Source organism: the organism of the source record quoted next, unplaced genomic scaffold (assembly GCF_019419815.1).
Source record: "Pyrus x bretschneideri cultivar Hongxiangsu unplaced genomic scaffold, Pyrus_bretschneideri_v1 Contig11, whole genome shotgun sequence".
Classification (NCBI taxonomy): Eukaryota; Viridiplantae; Streptophyta; class Magnoliopsida; order Rosales; family Rosaceae; genus Pyrus; species Pyrus x bretschneideri.
In genome coordinates this window covers 2,770,712-2,789,764 of record NW_025999402.1, presented here as the reverse complement: position 1 = coordinate 2,789,764, position 19,053 = coordinate 2,770,712, and the positions used below count along the sequence as shown (strand labels likewise).

At 37.2% G+C, this 19,053-nt stretch overlaps 3 protein-coding genes across 4 annotated transcripts; 1 reads left to right on the top strand and 2 right to left on the bottom strand.

The window, feature by feature from the left end:
* Nucleotides 1-15: 15 nt before the first annotated feature.
* On the top strand, nucleotides 16-762 carry LOC103959589. The gene has a single exon (XM_009371937.3). It carries the CDS (start codon nucleotides 173-175, stop codon nucleotides 497-499), a length of 327 nt encoding a protein of 108 aa, XP_009370212.1. The 5' UTR covers nucleotides 16-172; the 3' UTR covers nucleotides 500-762.
* Nucleotides 763-1,737: 975 nt separating this feature from the next.
* LOC103959588 (protein DEFECTIVE IN EXINE FORMATION 1) lies at nucleotides 1,738-7,284 on the bottom strand. The gene is made up of 13 exons (XM_009371936.3): nucleotides 6,797-7,284; nucleotides 6,540-6,650; nucleotides 6,321-6,403; nucleotides 6,113-6,230; nucleotides 5,845-5,999; nucleotides 5,063-5,640; nucleotides 4,853-4,923; nucleotides 3,917-4,176; nucleotides 3,568-3,749; nucleotides 3,045-3,328; nucleotides 2,833-2,950; nucleotides 2,526-2,708; nucleotides 1,738-2,371 (listed from the first exon to the last, which is right to left on the bottom strand). Exons 1-13 carry the CDS (start codon nucleotides 6,934-6,936, stop codon nucleotides 2,057-2,059), a joined length of 2,598 nt encoding a protein of 865 aa, XP_009370211.2. The 5' UTR covers nucleotides 6,937-7,284; the 3' UTR covers nucleotides 1,738-2,056.
* A 1,515-nt stretch (nucleotides 7,285-8,799) lies between these two features.
* LOC103959590 (mRNA-capping enzyme) lies at nucleotides 8,800-17,073 on the bottom strand. Of its 2 annotated transcripts, XM_009371938.3 has the most exons (18): nucleotides 16,821-17,073; nucleotides 16,149-16,394; nucleotides 15,305-15,440; nucleotides 14,528-14,679; nucleotides 14,172-14,255; nucleotides 14,023-14,085; nucleotides 13,702-13,833; nucleotides 13,386-13,595; nucleotides 12,949-13,071; nucleotides 12,739-12,788; nucleotides 11,850-12,012; nucleotides 11,592-11,729; nucleotides 10,850-10,972; nucleotides 10,660-10,758; nucleotides 10,401-10,490; nucleotides 10,163-10,247; nucleotides 9,465-9,595; nucleotides 8,800-9,380 (listed from the first exon to the last, which is right to left on the bottom strand). In XM_009371938.3, the coding sequence occupies exons 2-18, from the start codon at nucleotides 16,272-16,274 to the stop codon at nucleotides 9,234-9,236; spliced, it is 2,052 nt and encodes a 683-aa protein (XP_009370213.1). In that variant the 5' UTR covers nucleotides 16,275-16,394; nucleotides 16,821-17,073; the 3' UTR covers nucleotides 8,800-9,233. The 2 variants fall into 2 exon arrangements, 1 of the variants encoding a protein (XP_009370213.1); XR_007254619.1 differs by lacking the exon at nucleotides 8,800-9,380 and having other exon boundaries at nucleotides 9,462-9,595; nucleotides 10,052-10,247.
* Between the last annotated feature and the right edge of the window lie 1,980 nt (nucleotides 17,074-19,053).

Sequence of the window (19,053 nt, the reverse complement as noted above, 5' to 3'; positions counted from 1 at the left end):
AATTATCCAAACTCAGATTAGATACCAGCTTCTTTTTCTTCTTTTATTTTTCTGGGTTTAATCTCAAAGCTTCCAAAATCTTTCCCGAATCCGAATTCTGATCATTTTTCCACTTGGGTGCTCACAAAAACCAGAATCCTGAACTGGGTTGCTCTTACTTTCACTCCAAGATATGAAATTCAGGAGCTTGGAGGAGTTCTGGGCCTTCTACATGAGCCAGCACTCGAAGCCATCGACGCGGCGCTGGCATTTTGCAGGAACCCTGGCTTCTCTCTCCTTCCTCCTCTACTCGTTGCTGTTTGATTGGCGATTTCTGGTTTGTGTGCCTCTCTCTGGGTACGGACTCGCGTGGTACAGCCATTTTTTCGTGGAGGGGAATATTCCGGCGACGTTCGGGCATCCGTTTTGGTCTCTGTTTTGCGACTACAAGATGTTTGCTTTGATGCTTTCTGGTAATATGGACAGAGAGATTAAGAGGCTCGGAAAGAGGCCTATCTAGCATCTCTTTTGCCCTCTCTTTGGGAAATTTTTCCCAGAGAGCTCCGAAGTGATCTTCCCACTCTAGTTTTCTATTATGTTTGTTTTAGTCTTTGGACAGAAATAAAATGCGAGTGCAAAAGAAGAAAACGAGAGCGTGACAATCACTACTGTATCGTGTGATCGTATTCCATTCTGCATATTGGACCTGTATTTCTATTTTTGAACATGTTTATTTACTTTTAAGCATTATTGAGATATAAATGGATTAGTTTTGTGGGATTATATAGCTTTGGCTTAAATCTTTGATAACTTTTTGCATCAAATTAGGAGTCTGTTCATATTTGGACCGAAGCTTATAGTAGAATGTATTCTATCTTAGGAATGGAAAATGTTATATCTGAAACCATTCACTTTAGGGCATGTTTGCTTACATTAAAACGGTATTAGTAGAATGAGAGTCATTCATATTCCGAATTACTCCGCTGTTTACAAAACTAAGGGGAGTCTGATTCCTGATTTTGAGGGAATCGAAATCTGGAGGGGGAGGTAGTATGAATAACAACTGCGAATAAAAACTGCCTTGCATATTACCTACAAGGTAGTTCTACTCCGTCCGTTTTTAGTCTGGTAGTATGAATCCAACGGGAGTATGTATTTGGGGTGGACTTTCATGTCATGTCGTTATGGCGTCTCGTGTCAATAATATAAAGATATGTGTAAATTTATGTTCACATGTCATTGTATCATTGCTACAAGACGCCACAGTAGCAATGTATCTGTGTTATGTAAATTGCCCTTGTAAATGAAACACGAGAGCAAACCCATTTATGGTAATTTAACTTAGGATGGCCAAAGTTATGAACCGATACAGCTAGGTATAGTAAAGACGGAAGGAATAAATTTGGGATCAACTAGTCATCCTAATTCTTTTCTTTTTTTCAAACAAGAAAATCCTAACCTAGAGACGAAACTGATACCGAGCAAACAGACAAACAAAAACTGATACTCATCAAAAGCAGATTAAACCCTGAATGATCAAACCTGCTCTGATGCCAAGTTGAATATCAAAGTACGCGACGAACAAAGTTACAGAATAATAAGAATATATTAAACAAATAAGAATGCCGCAACGGCTAATAATTTGATATGTTTTAGTTAACAGATAGAAAGTCGACGAGTCGAAATAATTTCAATTCCAATTCTTTTCAAGTAAGCATGTCTTAGTGATCCAAACTTGGAGAGGCCTACTGAAAGTACTAAGGGGTTGAATGAAAACTGAGATTGCCAATTTATAGAGATACATATAGAATCATCCTCTAAACAATTATCATTGAAAAACTTGGATTTGGTACTCGTTCCTTGACTCATATTCAACTATGTTACAAGTTCCGACATCTATTTGCTCAAAACTCAGTTTCTTTTCGGCCAAACCAAAGATCAATCTTAGCTTGATCATAAAAAATAGAGCGCACATTGTTGTCATATCCGCCACGGTTTCTGCACTTTTTCGGGTGAGAATGGCCGTCACAATTCGTGAGCCTTAGCATCTGTCTTTGTATTGATAAAGGTTGAACGTTTAGTCGGTGTTTCGCGAAAATGATGGCAAAGGCACAGCTTCTTGTGGACGAAGGATTACAAGCACGCCAAACATTCCAAGCATTGGTAGGACAAGCAGCCACTTGAGGAGTCTATAGTAATACATGTGGAATGTGAGGGAGAAATCGTCTGAAAAGTAGAGTCCGTTCTTGTCAACCATCTCCACCAAAACAGTACCTGTAGTCCTTACACCAACTGTCGGAAGCTTCATACGATGCTTTCCAGGACGATTGAAGGTCTCGTTTATTCTTATCGTTCTCTCTCCTTGGTAATTACCTGGCACTAACAGCGTTGCCTGCATAGTTCAAAAAAAAAAAAAATTATATATATATTGACTGAGTTTTGTATATTAGACTCACAAGCTACTTGCGTGTGTATACAAGAGACAGAGGAGAGAGGGCCATGTAGTTGACTTTGGCCAAAATAATCGGAAGGAATGAGCAACTTACTGTCACATTATATGGTGCTTGCAACCCAGATGGGTATCTATAGCTATCTATAATCTCAATCTCCACCCAAAAGTTCTTGCCCTCTTCATCACGGAAAGCTCTTGATGAATGCGAAACAAAGATACCTTCACGGTTATACCTATTTGCAACATGGTTTCTCCCTTGATTTGGTGATCTCCATGCCTGCGAAAGGATACACAACAAAGAAGATTAAAAACAAAATATTATCACCCAACAAAAAGCAAAAAATAAAAACTGAAGACAACAGAAGAAACTATCGACAGATCAAGCTTGAGATCTATCATGCCTTGAGGGGATGCTGCACAGCAGGAGTCGAGAAGCAAAAGACATTGCCATTCATGGTTGAAACAATAAGATCAAGATCATCCCCACCATCAACATTGTCTGCTAAGACCATGCTATATCTGTCATGCAGGGATTAATGTTTCAGGTAAACCATGGAAAGGGGGAGAACTAATTAAAGATGTAGGGACATTGAAGAATTTAAAAACATCTTACGAGGTTTCACCAATATCGACCACATCGGCGCATGATGTAGGTCCATCAATTACATACAGGTAACCATCAAACGAAGTTGTAACAAGGCTAAGTCCCTTCTTTTTATCTCCTTTTTTACTTAAATCAACTAGAAGAACTTGATTCATAACTCTCCCGTGAGTTCTATATGGATAAGGACGAACAATTGACCCATCTTTGCCACTAAGAACGTATATGTTCCCGGATAACGTTGGAACCACAACATCAGTATGGCCGTCCCCATCAACATCACCAATAGTAGGACCCTGAGGAACAAAACTCTGCATCAGATTCGCTAGGAATTATACAAGCCAAGTTGTAATTTACCAGGTTCTTGAAGAATGACAAGCAAAAATTTGTGCATGCAAGTTTAAAATTGCTAATCTCTCCAGAAAAATGGTAGACTAATCTCACCAGGTCCAGAGCAGAAAAAGAAATCAGTAAACAACTGAACCAACTATTGTACTAGTACACAACTTAATATCAAATCAAACATTTAACGTACCTGGGGAACTAGACTCTTAAGATGCCTTTCCCAAATTTCTACTCCTTTAGTAGTCCATGCAGCAACATTTCCATGAGCATCAGCGGTCACTAGTTCAATTTTTCCATCATCATTGATATCAGCAGCAACAACAGCTCCTTGAATTTCAGCCATTTGAAGAGGAAATTTTTCCCTGATCTTGCCTGAACAAAAGAAACCATTCAATTTCCGTATCACTAAACAGAAAGCATTCTATGTAACATCAAAGATGATTCAGCGTCTTGTATGCCAGGGAACTTAAAGCAACTCATGCACTCTGAGGTAAAAATGTCAGCAAACGCAGCAATGACAGCAAGAAAAATTAATTCACCATGATGGTCCAAGACATAGAACAAGCCAAAGGAAGTTCCAACAAGAATGTCCAGATTCCCATCACCATCCAAATCCACCACAGTTGGAGAAGAATATATATGAGCATGAAACTTCTCAGTCTCTGTACTCAGATCTAGTTCCGCAGTCCACTTAACTTGCTTTGTGTCGAGATTAAAAACAACTACTGAGCCAGCAACATATTTTGTAAGATCAATGTCACCCAGTTCCTTCCGATGATCTTCATTGGACTCGTAATACCTGCGAACGTACAAGGTAGGAATTTACTTTCAAGCCATTAATTACTAAGCAAACTCCAACACACAGTTCACATGGTTCACATTTCAATCTTGGATGATGCTGCATAACAAATGATAAAGAAAATGCACCAAATTGATTTTGCAGGAAGTGTAACTTAAAGGGTTATTACAATTTATTGTATGGATGAAGGAAGAAACCAAGAGCACAGTAAATTTCTAGATCAAACAGAATCTACCTACAACTTAAAATAATCGTTCTATTTCATTTACATCATATCTACTGATCTCGTGAGTGTCTCCTGGTCAACACAAATAGTGCTATAGTTTTGAGATCATTGGCGGCCATACCAGGTCATTACAACTACTCCAAATGCAGATATAACTCCTACAGTCCAGATTGTATACTGCTTGCAGTATTTACATGAAATATATACATATGGTACTTATTTGTCAAACTTACAGAAATAAGTTAAAAGATATGCTTGCTTTGATAAATCCTATAGTGTACACCATGCCTAGAAAATACTTGCTTTATCAGAGTCTAAACTGTATAAATCCTCTAAAATAAGAAGGTAGACACCTTCAATGGGAATTTAAAGTGAAACTTGATGTGATTTCATTCCACTCCAAAAATATTAATAAATAAGTGAAATTTGATACTATGGAAGAGAGCTCACTCGTGATCAAAGAAGTAAGATACAGCAACAACCATTTCTGATACTCCATCATTATCAATGTCCGCTATGACCTGACAGAAAAAAGAAATCATCAACCAAATATAACTTGCATATGGCAAAGGAGTGAATAAGTATCATGCCTACATACATAAATCCATGTGCAGTGTGCCCATACATGTGTATAGAAGAAACATTAAAGTTAGAACTCACAGGAGTGCAGAGGATGTGTGCATCAACATTGACATAATCCTCCATTTTCTCGTGCTGCCCTTCAGCCCATTCCTCATCTCCCCACATTGATTCATCAACATAATCATCGTAGTCATAAGTATACTCATTGGCAAGTTCCTCACTGTTACGGAACAACTCAAACGATGAATCAGCATCTGCTTCCAAGCTTCCCTCATTTTGTACAGTTGCAACAGGAACATCCTCCTTATTATTCTCTTTGGATCCAGAACCACCATCCTGTGATTCGCTTGAATTTTTATCTTCTAAAAGCCGTCTACCAGATCTAGTTCCATTCACTACATTAACAGTTTCCTCTGACACATTTTTTACAGCAGAATTGTCCGTGCCCGTAGGCAGCTTGATGACTGTTTCCACCTGACTTGAATTTGTTTCCCCTTTATTCTCTGGATTTGACGCATTTACCATGCCAAGGTTGCTCTCTTTTGAAATAGTTGTTGAATTGTTTAAATCAGGAGTTGAAATAGTAGCTGAAGTGTTGGAATCGGGAGTTGAAATAGAAGCAGAATTGTTTAACTTAGCTGTACTTCCATTTGTTTCTACAAAAATAACCAACAGTTGCAAACATGATTAGTTCCCGTTAAACTTAAAAGGAATACTTTCACAATCATATAACGTCAGAACTGTGTCAGGTGACTCAGCATGCACTTCCTAAAGGTCTACTAAAGTGGATTATATGAATAAGGACACTCAAAAACAATAGCAGTAGCAAGAAAAACTACTTTAACGTGTAAATGGCTTACGATGAGCTGATTCCACAGCCTCCATGACAAGAGAATCATCATGGACATCTGGATGAGTACGATCCACGGGATCCGAATGCAAACCCCCATACCAGTTCTTTTTAACTTTCCTACGAGGTACTACTAGTTTATCTACCATCATGTAACCTGAGACCCTAAAAGAACACAAAAACTTTTATGAGCTTGTGGATGCTGATATAGGATTGCAGACAAGAAAACAAATTGTAAAATATTTAGTAACATCAGTCGGGCAATGTAACTGAATTACCTGAAAAATAAAACTTCCCCATTGTAGGTTGCCAAAGTTATTTCTCTCACACCATCCTTGTCAATATCATACAGGAGAGGACTAGCATGTACCGTTGACTGGTGGAAAGCAGGCCAACCTGATGAATCATCAAGCAGGTACTTAGAAAATCACTTCAAGAAAATTCAAGACAGCTTAATGTAATGAAAGAAATGAAATTGGGTCATACCTGGATGTTTGTCTCCATCAGCACCTTCAAGAACTTCAAGATAGTGAACGAAAGAAGGAACCACGATCTCAAGCTTTCCATCACTGTAATAAGCGAAAACGAATACCCGAAAAAAAGGCCCCAAAAATCAATGCTGGACACAAACTTGATCTCTTGGTAATCTCAAAATGCACAAGTAAATACACAGAATTTCCAACCAAAGCACAATCATTTTCGTACCTATTGATATCGGCGATCAAGGGTGTAGCATATATACTGGAACTAACTTCCGTTTGCCATCGGAGCTCCAATTTCGCAGGGCACCGCGAATTCAACAAGGCATCCTCATCTCTAACCAAACGCACACATCCAACAACAGAAACCCATTAATCAAATGCAAAAACTCCGAACAGAATTAAGTAAACATTTACACAAATCCCAGCGATTATACACTAATCAAGGCAAATAAGACGGATTAAGAAAACGAATATGCATACATGCTCGGATATCCAAGGGCGTCGTCGCTGGCCTCTCGTTCCCGGAACTTATTCTTCGCCGGCTCCTCGCCATGAACGAAGCTCGAACCGGCGCAGAGAATTAGACAGATCAGAAAAGCCCTAATCGCTGCGGATTCCATATGATCCGGTTTGCTTCAATCGGATTGGGGAAGAAATTGCGGGGTAGAAGATAAACCCCAGCTAGGGTTCTAAAAACGTCTCGGCGGTGTGGATTTAGGACATGGATGGCTGCGCGGAGTCAACAGTCGAGGACTGCGATTGGAAATGCCACTCGCGTTTGAGAAAATTACGATTACGCGAGAGAAATGTGAAGGGAGCTGTTTTATAACTTCGCAGAGGATGAATTGAATGCCGATGATGTTTGAGGATTCTGGGTCGGGTGACCGCTGTGTGGGTATCACGCACGAAATGTGACGTCTACGGAGTGACACAGTTAATCGTGATTCTTGGAGACTACCAGTGTGACAGTGTCTGCTCTCTGCTGCCTCTGGTCATTGAAGGGACTTAGACCTGGTTTGGTACTGAGAGCTGTTTTTGTGTTTGGTAAACACTTAGTTTCAGCTTTTTTTTACAGTTTTTGGTGAAAAAAAGCCAAAAACAAGAAGCTGCAAAACCTAGCTTTGAAAAACCGGTCTTTTTTCACATCTGTTTTACATAAAAGTTTATCAAACACTCTAATACTGCTTTTTTTTTTCAAAAGCACTTTTACAATAAAGTTTACCAAACACTTTGCTGTTTTATTTCACAGCTGCTTATTCTCACAACACAGCAGAAGCAGCTTTTTTTCAAAGCACAGCAATACCAAACCAGCCCTTAGACCTGGTTTGGTACTGAGGTGATTCTGAAAAAAGCTGGTATCAAAAAAAGCTGGGAGCTGTTTTTGTGTTTGGTAAACATTCAGTTTCAGCTTTTTTTCACAGTTTTGGATGAAAAAAAGCCAAAAACAAGAAGCTACAAAACCCAGCTTTGAAAAACCGGTTTTTTTTCACATCTGTTTTACATAACAGTTTACCAAACACTATAATACTGCTTTTTTTTTTCAAAAGCACTTTTACAAAAAAGTTTACCAAACACTCTGCTGCTTTATTTCACAGCTGCTTATTCTCACAGCACAGCAGAAGCAGCTTTTTTTCAAAGCACAGCAATACCAAACCAAACCTTACATCCCAATCCAACTTAACAAGGACTCATGCTTGAGAGCTTATTGGGCAAGTACTTCTATATGATTAAAACCGTTTTTTTTTAATTCAAAAACATTTTCTTTAAAAACGCTTTAAATCATTTAAAAGCATTTGTCGAACGAGCAATTTAAAAGCACTTATCAAGCGAGCCTTAATATTTTGCTACCAGAACATTTGATAATCGTTTTGTTTTTAATTTTTAGTTTTAAAACCCGTTTTGTCATTACATTTTCAATTTCGAAAAAAGTGAATTAAAAGAAAAATTGAAAACAAAATGATCCTCAAAAAGTCTTTTAAGATGATTGTTCGGGTAATGAAATTACACTAGAAAGTGAGCCGAAATAAAATGATTTAGTGCCACGTTATTTACTAAGAAAAGTAATTTCCGCACCATTTGACCTTATACGCTCTTTTGCTCAATCTTGTTCGTTGAGTTCCCTTTTATTCAACACATTAGCACTAGGGCATAAAACTAAAATCACACGAGCTTAAAATGCCTCCAGAGTAGTGAAGTCTTGTACGCCAAACAACGCTAGGAGAACCGAAAGGTCACCAAGGAGCCCACAACAATAAGCATGCAGTTTATGAACTTGATCAAATTGAACTAGGAGATGCATCATCTCTAAAACAATAATTAGCAAAACAAATCTCTCAAGTAATCATATGAAGCCCGATGCTACTAGACGGTGACGATTTGCACATCTACGGACAGACAACTGCCAAATCTACGGTTAAGAGGACAAGTAGGCAGCATGTCTCAAACAAATTCAACGTGGAAAACACAGATAAAGTAAACCAGGATTTGGGGAGAAAGGGGTGTTTACCTGTTCCCAAAGTTGTCTATTCACATGAAAAGGGTAAGGCGAAACCTAAAAAATGCCTACCTTTTTAAACAAGTTAACAACATAATTCATCATAATATACAGATCTGACTCTAACCCTACTCCTCTTCATCTGAACTACTATCAGAACCAAATAAATGTGACAGTAATCCCGGGGACTATCTGGCGGCGTATCAAACTGGACCAAACAACTCACCAGCACAGCACTCAGTATGAATTATAGCTAGGATTAGGAAGTTACACAGTAAATATGTGATTCATCGGCTGATACGCCCAAATTATACCCAGCTTCGAGCAAAGAGAACTCTGAACGACTTGCCAAGCAGGTGTCTCTGGGCACTACTATCAGCAAACCTCTGCAAGAAAACCCGGTGATGATAAAACCTCCGCAAGTCACCTCCTTCGTGCTGCATTTGCATGCTGCTGGGCTGCTTTGCTATCATTCCGTATCCTATCAGCATACATAGGCAGACGAATGATCTCATAGATCTCATTCAACAAGATGTCCTGCGTGATATTGTCTTTTATGCTTCGCATGACCTGTTTTTCAAGTCAGCAATCAATGAGCCCAAAGTGGGATTAAACAAAAAAATACTAATTTATTTAAAATATGTGGAGAAGGACCTTCTTGTAGGTATTGATATCATTTGGAGTTGATTTGTCAGTCCTGATGCGCATAAGGACCCATTCTTGTTCTTCACCATCCCAAGAACACTCGATTATTTTTCCGGAATAAGATGAGGGATCTTCGCCATCTGCTACGTAGGAATACAATAAAAATAAAAAAATAAAAGCATTTAGGTTAAACGCAACAGGATCATACCAAATCACACCCAGCGAAACATAATACTAGATGTTAGTGCAAATTAGATTGTGGAAGATGATATGATGAAGTAACCATTATTTTATCTAGGTTTCCCAGAACCCTTCAAGCAATAAAGGGAAGCTATAAAAACAACAAAAGTTCTCATCCATCAATTTCTAACATTTCCTTTTTTGGGATCAATCCACATGTGTATGCATGCAAGTCCTTCACAGGTTTAAACAAAAAGAAACAAAATAAATGTTCTTATAAAGTTAGGGCCTATTGAGACTGCTTCAGGAAGGGCAAAAAGTGCTTTCTGAAAACCACAATACTTCTATATATATTTGACAAAAAATAAAACTTCAAAAATGCTTATGGGTCATAGAAATGCTTTCTGGAGAAGCACCTGCCAGGTTCTTCTTCAGGAAGCACCCCAATGCAAAACTTCGGCTGTACCAATAATGATAAAAACAGAGTCACGTTTTAAACAGAAAAATCTGAAGATATTCATGTCGACCTTTAAACGCAACTCTATTTCCATCCATTAGTTTCTTCTTTCCACGTTCAAACAGATAAAGATGCTGCCGATCATCATTGGTTACCTGTCCACACAAGCAACTTCATATGAGAAAACAAGCACAGAACAAATTTAAGGTAGATATGGAAAGGGAAATGAGAGATTCAGAAAACAATAGCTTAAGTGACACAATAGAGTTTTTATAACAAAAATAACTAAATAAAGTTGATAGCACAACCTCAAAGAGAAAATCAACCGAGTTCATATGAGAATATTTCCACTTTAGAAGTCCTGCATGTGTGCGGGGAACATATGGATCATCCCAACCCTAGCATATCAAAAATATACATTATTATTCTATGCAAACAAATCAGAGAGAGGACTGCTAATTTAGAACCAATAATAGGACCTGACATGGCAATAAACAAATTCTATTGCCAGCTAACCAAGTAATTTGATACCAATAAAAAAGCTCAAATGATATTTTATAGAACTACCTGAAAGATAAGACCATCAGCATCATGTGAAAGCCTTGGAATAAATTCCTTCAAAAGCTTGTTTACTGTAGAGAGCAACCAAAAGTCCTTCCTCCTCACCTGATTGAACACACTGAGAAAATTAATCTCGGCAAAAAGTAAACAGTGGAATGAAGTTCAATGCCAGAACACAGATCTTATTGATACATACCCTGAATGGTTCCAAGTCATATCTATAGTAAGGATTCCTACTTTGGTAAATATTGTGGCGCTCATGATTCCGGGGTTCAATGACTTCTTTCTCAAGCATCTTCCACCGTTCATAAAAAGGCCGCTGCAACAATTCTAAAAGATTAGATTGTATAATGGGTAGCTTAACATTACTGAAAAAAATTAGGGATAAAATTGTAACAAAATATGATAACAATTCTATAAAAAAACAAGGCAAGTGATAACCTATGCACTCGTATGGTTTGATTAGGCCAACATAATATACTAACGCAATTTACAACCTTGACACACCATCACAATGCATATATTGAAGTTGGATCCAACTGTTATTTTACAATTTAAGACAATATAATCTTGCAGATACCACAAATTATGATTATATGGGTGTCATAAAATCACAGTGCATATACCTCTTCAAGTTGATTGTACCATACCTAACAAAACAAGAAGCCAATTTTGTGCACATTCCCAATACTCAAAATCTAGGACTCCCTTTATTTCTGAAAATTCACTCCCTATGTTCGGTTTACAGTGTGTTACCAGTCGCCAAATGACTTACATGTTGGCTTGCACAAAAATCTAGCCCAAGTTTGAACAATGAATTAAACAATATAGTTGTTATACCTTGTGATTATAAATACAATATCTTAAATTCTGAAGTTTGTGCATCATAATTTAAGGGGTAGATCACCCAACAAGGGACAGATAAAGGGCAAACCCACCTCTATGATAGGAACATGATTGATTGCCATCATATCATAGATCAGGTATCTTCTCTCCTGCTTCTTTGAATCAGGCACGGTGTCAATTACCATCTCCCCATCCAATAACGTGTAGTGGTGAGTCTTCTCGGCTAAACCCTTAAAAGACAAAAAATGAAAAAGAAATAAACAAAGAGAAACAAGGTCACTCCAAGTTGTCAAGGATGCGCTACATGAAATCTTCCTGATATCATTAACCTTCCAAAAGTGCATACATACATCATTTGTGTGTTTGCAGGGAAACCTCATTTGGACCCTTCTAAAATTAAAATTTCTATCAACCAAGTAACACCCATCCATGGTTATTAACATCATATATCGTGTTCCATCAGCCTTCCATGTAGCATAATAATAACGTTGCCTCAACAGCTGTAAGTTGTCCCTGCATGAATGAGAAGGAAGTCCATTCAGATGACAATATCAAGATGAATAAGCATGCAACATGTATAAAGCAGTACATGAGAATAGAGCAAATATGTGATATGCAGTACACGAGGAGTCTTTACAGATGCACAAGTAACTTGTCATCTACCAGCCAACAATTATTAAGAAACCATGCACATTACACCACCAAAGGTCTAATAAGATGCAATCAAATTTCATGCCACACTGGGTCTCTTTTAAAACTAACACATTATTACGGGACATGATAGTGGAAGAATAACCAGACAAAGCTAAGCTTCAACAGTGCTACAAATATATCTTTCTTAAGCAGAAAACAAACACAAACTGTGCTTACATACAAAAGTTCAAATATCAATTCGAGAAGCATCCACCAATATCCATAGATTCATTGTCGACAATGCCAACGACTTTGAGTTACCATTTCAGTTATCATTTCAAATGAAAATTGTGTGATGAATGCCCACCAAACTTTTCTTTCAGATCAAATGTTCCCACTTACTAAATTACACGGCACAAAACATGTTAACAAAAGAGAGTTCATTTCAAGATATTGTTCGCCAAGTTATGATGAAATTTTACAGCTTATTGCATATATCAATACTGAGTCAAACAAAGTTACAATTGGTAAATATGATGAAATTTTATATGCTCAAACTATTAGAAAAAAAACGAAACCCAAACCAAAACAAGGAACAAGGAGCACCTGTCAAGAGAAACTGGGTGCGACCCCGGGAATTGTGAATTTCCTCTAGGCTGAAATGAAAGAAAATAAAAAAGTAAGAGTTATGCAAGTAGGAAATAAACTAAAATATGTGACTGAAAATCAAAACAGGCTAACTCAAGATCTCAGGTATTTGTGGATTTAGAAGCAAAAGCCAAAAACCATCAAGAATATAGGTCTCAACATGCCTACCCCAACATTAACCAGCTTAAGAGTTTGATAGCAGAACTGCCGCATTGCCTCCTGCTGGTCCCAAGGTATCTCATCGCCCAAGATATCATCATTTGTCATTACTCCACTTGTATCCAGACTCTCCTGAAATGGCAGAGGTATGTCAAACTACAGTGAGGACAACATAAAAAAAACAAGCATGTATGAAGATACAGAAGCAAAAGGTCATTTGTTTCTGTTACATGATCAAAACAGAAATACGAGGTGGATTACAAATAATGAAACAACATTACAAAAAGTTTCTTGGGCAAAAAAATTACTCCTCCATCAATGCTATGCAAAAAAAAAACAAAAGACCACTCATCCTTTACTAGACTGTTCTATCTTCGAGTCATTCATTTGGCAAAGAAATACATCATATCCAATTAAAACAGTTCCACTATTAAAATCATGCATACATTATTTACAGGAGCAGCAGGACCTCCATCATCGTCATCGTCGTCTGCAACTGCTTCGCCATTAAGATCAAATTCTGAAGTCTTCCATTCAGGAGTTGAGGGACAGACAACCATATCAGGCTTTTTTTCATGATAGAATGAGTATAAAGCATCAATATAGTCAGGTTTGTAGATTCCTGGAGGACGTGCATCCGCAAAAAATTTTATTGCCTGTGTAATACAATGCAGCATCAGAAAAATAACAAGAATAAGAAAAGAAAATAAAAGCGGGTTGATTTACCCTACATTTAGACAGTTAAAATAAGCTCATAATTACCTGAGTGACAGAAATTGGTAATGAGCGCATTAGGTAGTGGATGATCATATACCCTGTGCGATTGTGCCCATGAGTACAATGCACAAGAATATATTTCTTCGAATGCTTTTGACGTGACAGGAACTGTATAACCTGAAATGAGAATAATTAATAAAGTATCATAACCAGAAATATTTTACGTACATACACCATATGAGTAAATATGATATCTAGAAAAAATAAATAAATAAATAAAAGCTCTCTTCCTCGTATTTAAATAGGCAAGCCACTAGCTAAAATGAGCATATAACTTAAGAGGTAAGTGTCAAGTATGAAACAAACCTCGTATACAAACTGATTTACGGAAAGGTTGTCCGGCACAGAATCCCGCCCCTTGCACGCAATCTACATTATTGAACAGGATTCCATAAATAATAAAATACAGGCAAAAGTACCAAGGAATACAAATTGTACAATAATCCAGTACTCACCTTGACATGCTTAATACCCTCTTTCTTCAAATCTGATGTTAGATAATAGCGAGAAGTATTCGTCAAATCAATCACCAAACCTAGCTGAAAATGAATGAAGATGATCTTAAAATCATTTCAACCGTTGAACAAGACTGACTCTCATAGAGTTACTATTTAGTCCGCTGTCCAAAAAGAATTATACACATACAATAGCCAAGCTTTGACAGCCAGTGCACGTAACAAAAACTACCTTTCAGTTATCAAGAGAAAATTGTCTGAGTGTTCGTATGGTAGATGTTAAATTTCAATCCAGAGAAATTCAAAAATAATAAAATAAGACTAAAAGAAAAAGAGCATAATTTCAGCGGGCTTACTTTTCTTCCCAAAACTCTTTGCTGATGAATCACTTGTTTAAATGAGTATCTTTTACCAGGAGGAACACAATCATTGTAGGATTCACCAAGTGGCACCTTAGAAGGTATCATGCAAGATATTTCTTGACCAGCTGCCGGGCAATCCAACCAACCTGCATTATGAAGAGAAATGTGATTAAAGATGACAGAAGTTAAGCTCTAAGAAAATGGCAATTGAAGCTAAAAACTAAAACACATAACTCTTTAGATGCAAATTCAGGAAACAAACTAGGGTTCTTAAAACTAGTCAACTTCAAGATAATATAACAATTATAAAAACAAAAATAGTACCAAATATGCACACTCCTGAGTTGTATCAGTGCCACAGACAGAAACCTATTTCCCCAGATAAAGGTCTACAATCTTTTATCCATACTAGTATATAACAGGAACACCATTTTTTTAGAGCTACGGTCTTCAAGATGAAGAAAATTTTATTTATTCCAAAATTCAAATACACACTTCCCTTCCGCATCATCCCAAAACTATGGAAGAACTAAATGATAGGGATAGCTAGGTAAGCAAACTATCAAACTCATCCAGAGGCAGTTAACCAATTACTTTAATTTCATCCTTATAAAAAATGTAACAGAACATGTAAATGGTAATAATTCAGTTAATGCTTGACATGGAATTGATCAAAATGTAGTTCTATAAATAACTCTACCAATAAATGCAACTTATGGAAATGAAAATACATTAGCAAACCTAATAACATGCTACAAACAGCATACTTACCATTGGGAAGCCTAGATTTGTCATAAACTTTGGGGTTTTTTGTTTGATATGAATCGTATGCAGGGGGTTGAGAAACATGCACTGGTTTTTCATCTGGGCGTTCTCGTTTCAATCGCTTACGTCTTTCTTCACGCTCCTAATACAAGGAAAACACAAGATCAGCAGCCAGGCACATAAAAATGTTGAGAACAACATATATACATATTATATAAAAAAAAAATGAAAAGATTTCACGGCTAATCTTTGTGTATGTGAACCAGGTGTGTATGTGCTCCCAGGTGTATGCATGGGGGACTCTCTGTGCACACACATGAGAGAGAGAGAGAGAGAGAGAGAGAGTTGTAATACTTCTGAAGGGCATAATATTCCCCATATATGATATATTAATAAGCTAAGTGGACCAAAAAAAAAAAACCTGTTTGCCCCACAGCAAGGTGGAAGCAACTTATTAATTTCAAAAAATTCTAGATGCAGTTGAATATAGCAGCATAAAGTATTTTCTCTCTTCTGTTATTCTAAATTTCTAAATCCTCGTCTTATGGCCGTAAATGTTTGTAACAGTTTCGACCAAGTTTGTGTTTTCCATACAATCGTTTGCAGACAAAATAATATCCATCAATTCCAAAGGCCATGGAAGGATAGAAGCTTAAGCAGTAATGAATGCCCCTAACTACAATGGATCAAAACAATGCAAAATGCCCTGTAATGATTTCAACCTCATTGGAGATCCAGGACAAACGAGTATATGGCCAGACCAATAACTACACTAACAAAAGAAATGAGTTGATCCAGTTGCCACTAAATGAGCAGGAGATAGGCCATTTAAACGAGAAAAAAATAGTACCCGGCGTGCTATATCAGCTCCACTCTCTATGCGTTCTTCTGGTGCAATGTATTTTATATGATTCTCAAAAATATCTTCATCTTCTTCAGGTACTGGCGAGGCATTCAAGTCCATGACAGCAATCATTCATAATCCACTACACTACATTACCAACACACAATCTCAAATGGTCAGGGGGCTATCTCTCTCTCGATAACTTGTAAGAACTAAACAACCTTTCATTCAAACATTGCTTCAAACTGTCCGCTGCACAAATACGCACATTGTCAATAAATAATCCATTTATGCAACTAAAAGCTAATAAGAAACATATAGTTTACAAACCGAGACAACTACATCGACGTAGAACTTTAAGTGTATAAACCCAAAACACAAAAAAGCAGACTACGGCCCAAAGACGGCATTTGCCTTGTATGGGAAAGCAGAGCAAAAGTGTAAAATGTAATGTACTCCTAATCAACTTAATCTAACTACAAATTAGCTTAAATTTGCTTCACCCAAAGCCCTAGCGAAATAAAACACCCTCCATTTTGTTCATCTCCCCTCCAATTTCTACCCGGCACCCAAATTAGCAACCCTAAACCACAAATTTCCCATAAAAATTTCAAATCCCGAGACCCCAAGAGCTTCACAGTTTCAAAAACCCAAAACACAATCGAGAAGAGCTCAAACCTCACGAAACTCCAATCGGAAGCCAATTCACCGTCCCCGTGTAACAAATTAACACTTCCACGATCAGCGCAAACGAAGCGGCTTCCTCCGGAAGTCGAAAGACAACCCTAACGATCGTTTATCTTGCTCCTCGCAACTGGGAAGCTCTCTGCGAAACCCTAAGAGAGAGAAAGTCCGGGGTGCGTAGGTTTAGAGAGAGAAGTAAAAAAATTAAAGACGGTTTGTCATGAGAGAGAAGAACACGAACGGAGGAGAGAGAGAGAGGAACTATTCAGTCTGGAGAATCGAATAAACAATGCAGATAAAACCCTCCGGGAAAACGATGAATTTATAACAAGCGTATGACTCTGAATTTAAAAAAGAAAAAAATATTATATTATTTTTTGCTATTTATATACGTGTGAAACTTGAAGAAAATGACCCAAGAGTAAATTATCAAAAACCGGATAATTACTTGTTTGACCATAAAAAAAAAAAAGGAAAATTAGTTGTTGTGAAAATTACTTTTTTGGGTTTTGGGGACGGCCACGTGAGAACAGGCACAAGCAGCCTGTGAGCAAAAGGGAAATGTGGTTACTGTGTCCTGATTTTTTTAGTAGGTTTTCAATTTCAATTTTATTTGGTTTGCTAGTCACGTAATAAGTGAGATACTTATATGAGAATATATGTCGGGTAATGATGTGGAATCTCTCCGTGGCTAATGAATAGTAAAGTTATGCAAAAAGAAGTTTGGAACATAATTTGAGAAGTAATCAAATAAAAAATGATTGAAACAAGAAAAGTATTTTAAGAAAAATATTAGTGTACGTACATCAAATGTGTGTCACATTATTTGGTGCACAAATTTAATGTGTGTAGCACCGCTCTTTAAATATAAAGAGAAAGAAAACTTGGTAAGTATATTGAAGCACTCATGTGGGTTAGCCTAGGTTTTGAGTACATCGATATTTTTACACTAAAGGAATGGAGAGTTCGGCTAGGCCACACAATGGGCAGCCTAATTTAGTATCAAATTCATCATCCACGAGATTCAAACCTAAGACATCTCACTTCCAAGTAAAAAGGAATACCACCAAACCGTAATATTGAGTGACTAACTTAGGCTTTAAGTACCTTTTCTTTTTCCAAATCAAAATAGTTTTTGGTGCTTAGTTAATAAAATTTGCAATGCATCCTTAAAACAATTAAGCTCATCAAACCATTTTAGGGTGCAACTCATTTGGGAACAAAAAAAGGTTGGAAACTTGTGAGCCATTTTCTTTTGAGAGCTGCAAAACTACTTACTTGTCACTAGAAAAAAGAATTACATGATAGAACACTGCTACAGTGACGTTTTGTGTTAATAATATAAATACATACGTAAGTTTTCGTCCATATTGTGTCATATTATGGACACAAACGTTACAACAACAATGTAACCGTAACATATAAATTGTTCCCGTCACGAGAATATACTTCTTTTATACATATCTAAATCCAGCGAATAATTACGGTTAAGATAAACATAAGAAAATATATCCGATGCAGGTAAGTCTTTTTCAAAATTAAATTAGCGTTGGTAAAAAGGTTAAGGGATCACATGATGACAGTAAAAAGGAATGTGAAAATTGGAAAGAAGAAAAGGACGGGGGAGTGGAGTGTGAGACATGCTTGTGTGCCCAGGATTGGCAAAATCAGGAAAACGACAAAAGAAAACGTGGCTAAAGGTCCAAAAATAGGATCCCATAAAGTGGTATGGAGAGTTCAACTCTTTGGAAAGCAAAGATCCTCCCTTCCCCAACTTCCCTCCACCACAACCCGCCACGTGGGTTCACTTGGTTGGTATGTTTTTCAGAAGATACCTGGCCAGTTTGATACTCTTCTCTTCTGGGTGGGGCTTCTTGATCCTTCTTCTGTCCTTTTCAGTTCCCCGAATGAAGATCGTGAATGTTAAGATGACTAAAGGTTATGTTACGATCAATCACTTACTACTGTATATGTGATTTTTGAGTGTTATTGTGAAACACATACTTTATTACGTAAATTCTGGTTTATATAACATCAAAGTTGGTTCATTTGTAACCATAATAAAGTTCTCGTTTGTTTTGTGTGTGTGTGTATGTATGTATGTATAATTAAGAAAGTATACAATTATAGATGGCTAAAACTCTCTAGGTTCATAGGGAAGTTATTGAAATTATGTTTGACGAAATTTCAAGCTTAAACATGAATAAGTTTAATTAGGTAATGTGAA

Excerpts from the sequence above, each read along its gene's own strand:
- LOC103959589 (XM_009371937.3), top strand. The coding sequence starts at position 173 with ATGAAATTCAGGAGCTTGGAGGAGTTCTGGGCCTTCTACATGAGCCAG.
- LOC103959588 (XM_009371936.3), bottom strand. The coding sequence starts at position 6,936 with ATGGAATCCGCAGCGATTAGGGCTTTTCTGATCTGTCTAATTCTCTGC. Across the intron at positions 6,000-6,112 it reads GGGGAAGTTTTATTTTTCAG|GGTCTCAGGTTACATGATGG; the intron begins GTAATTCAGTTA and ends GTGTTCTTTTAG. Across the intron at positions 4,177-4,852 it reads TCTTACTTCTTTGATCACGA|GTATTACGAGTCCAATGAAG; the intron begins GTGAGCTCTCTT and ends GTACGTTCGCAG.
- LOC103959590 (XM_009371938.3), bottom strand. The coding sequence starts at position 16,274 with ATGATTGCTGTCATGGACTTGAATGCCTCGCCAGTACCTGAAGAAGAT. Across the intron at positions 13,072-13,385 it reads CTGCTGCTCCTGTAAATAAT|GAGAGTCTGGATACAAGTGG; the intron begins GTATGCATGATT and ends CTGCCATTTCAG. Across the intron at positions 10,491-10,659 it reads CTGATGGTCTTATCTTTCAG|GGTTGGGATGATCCATATGT; the intron begins GTAGTTCTATAA and ends TTGATATGCTAG.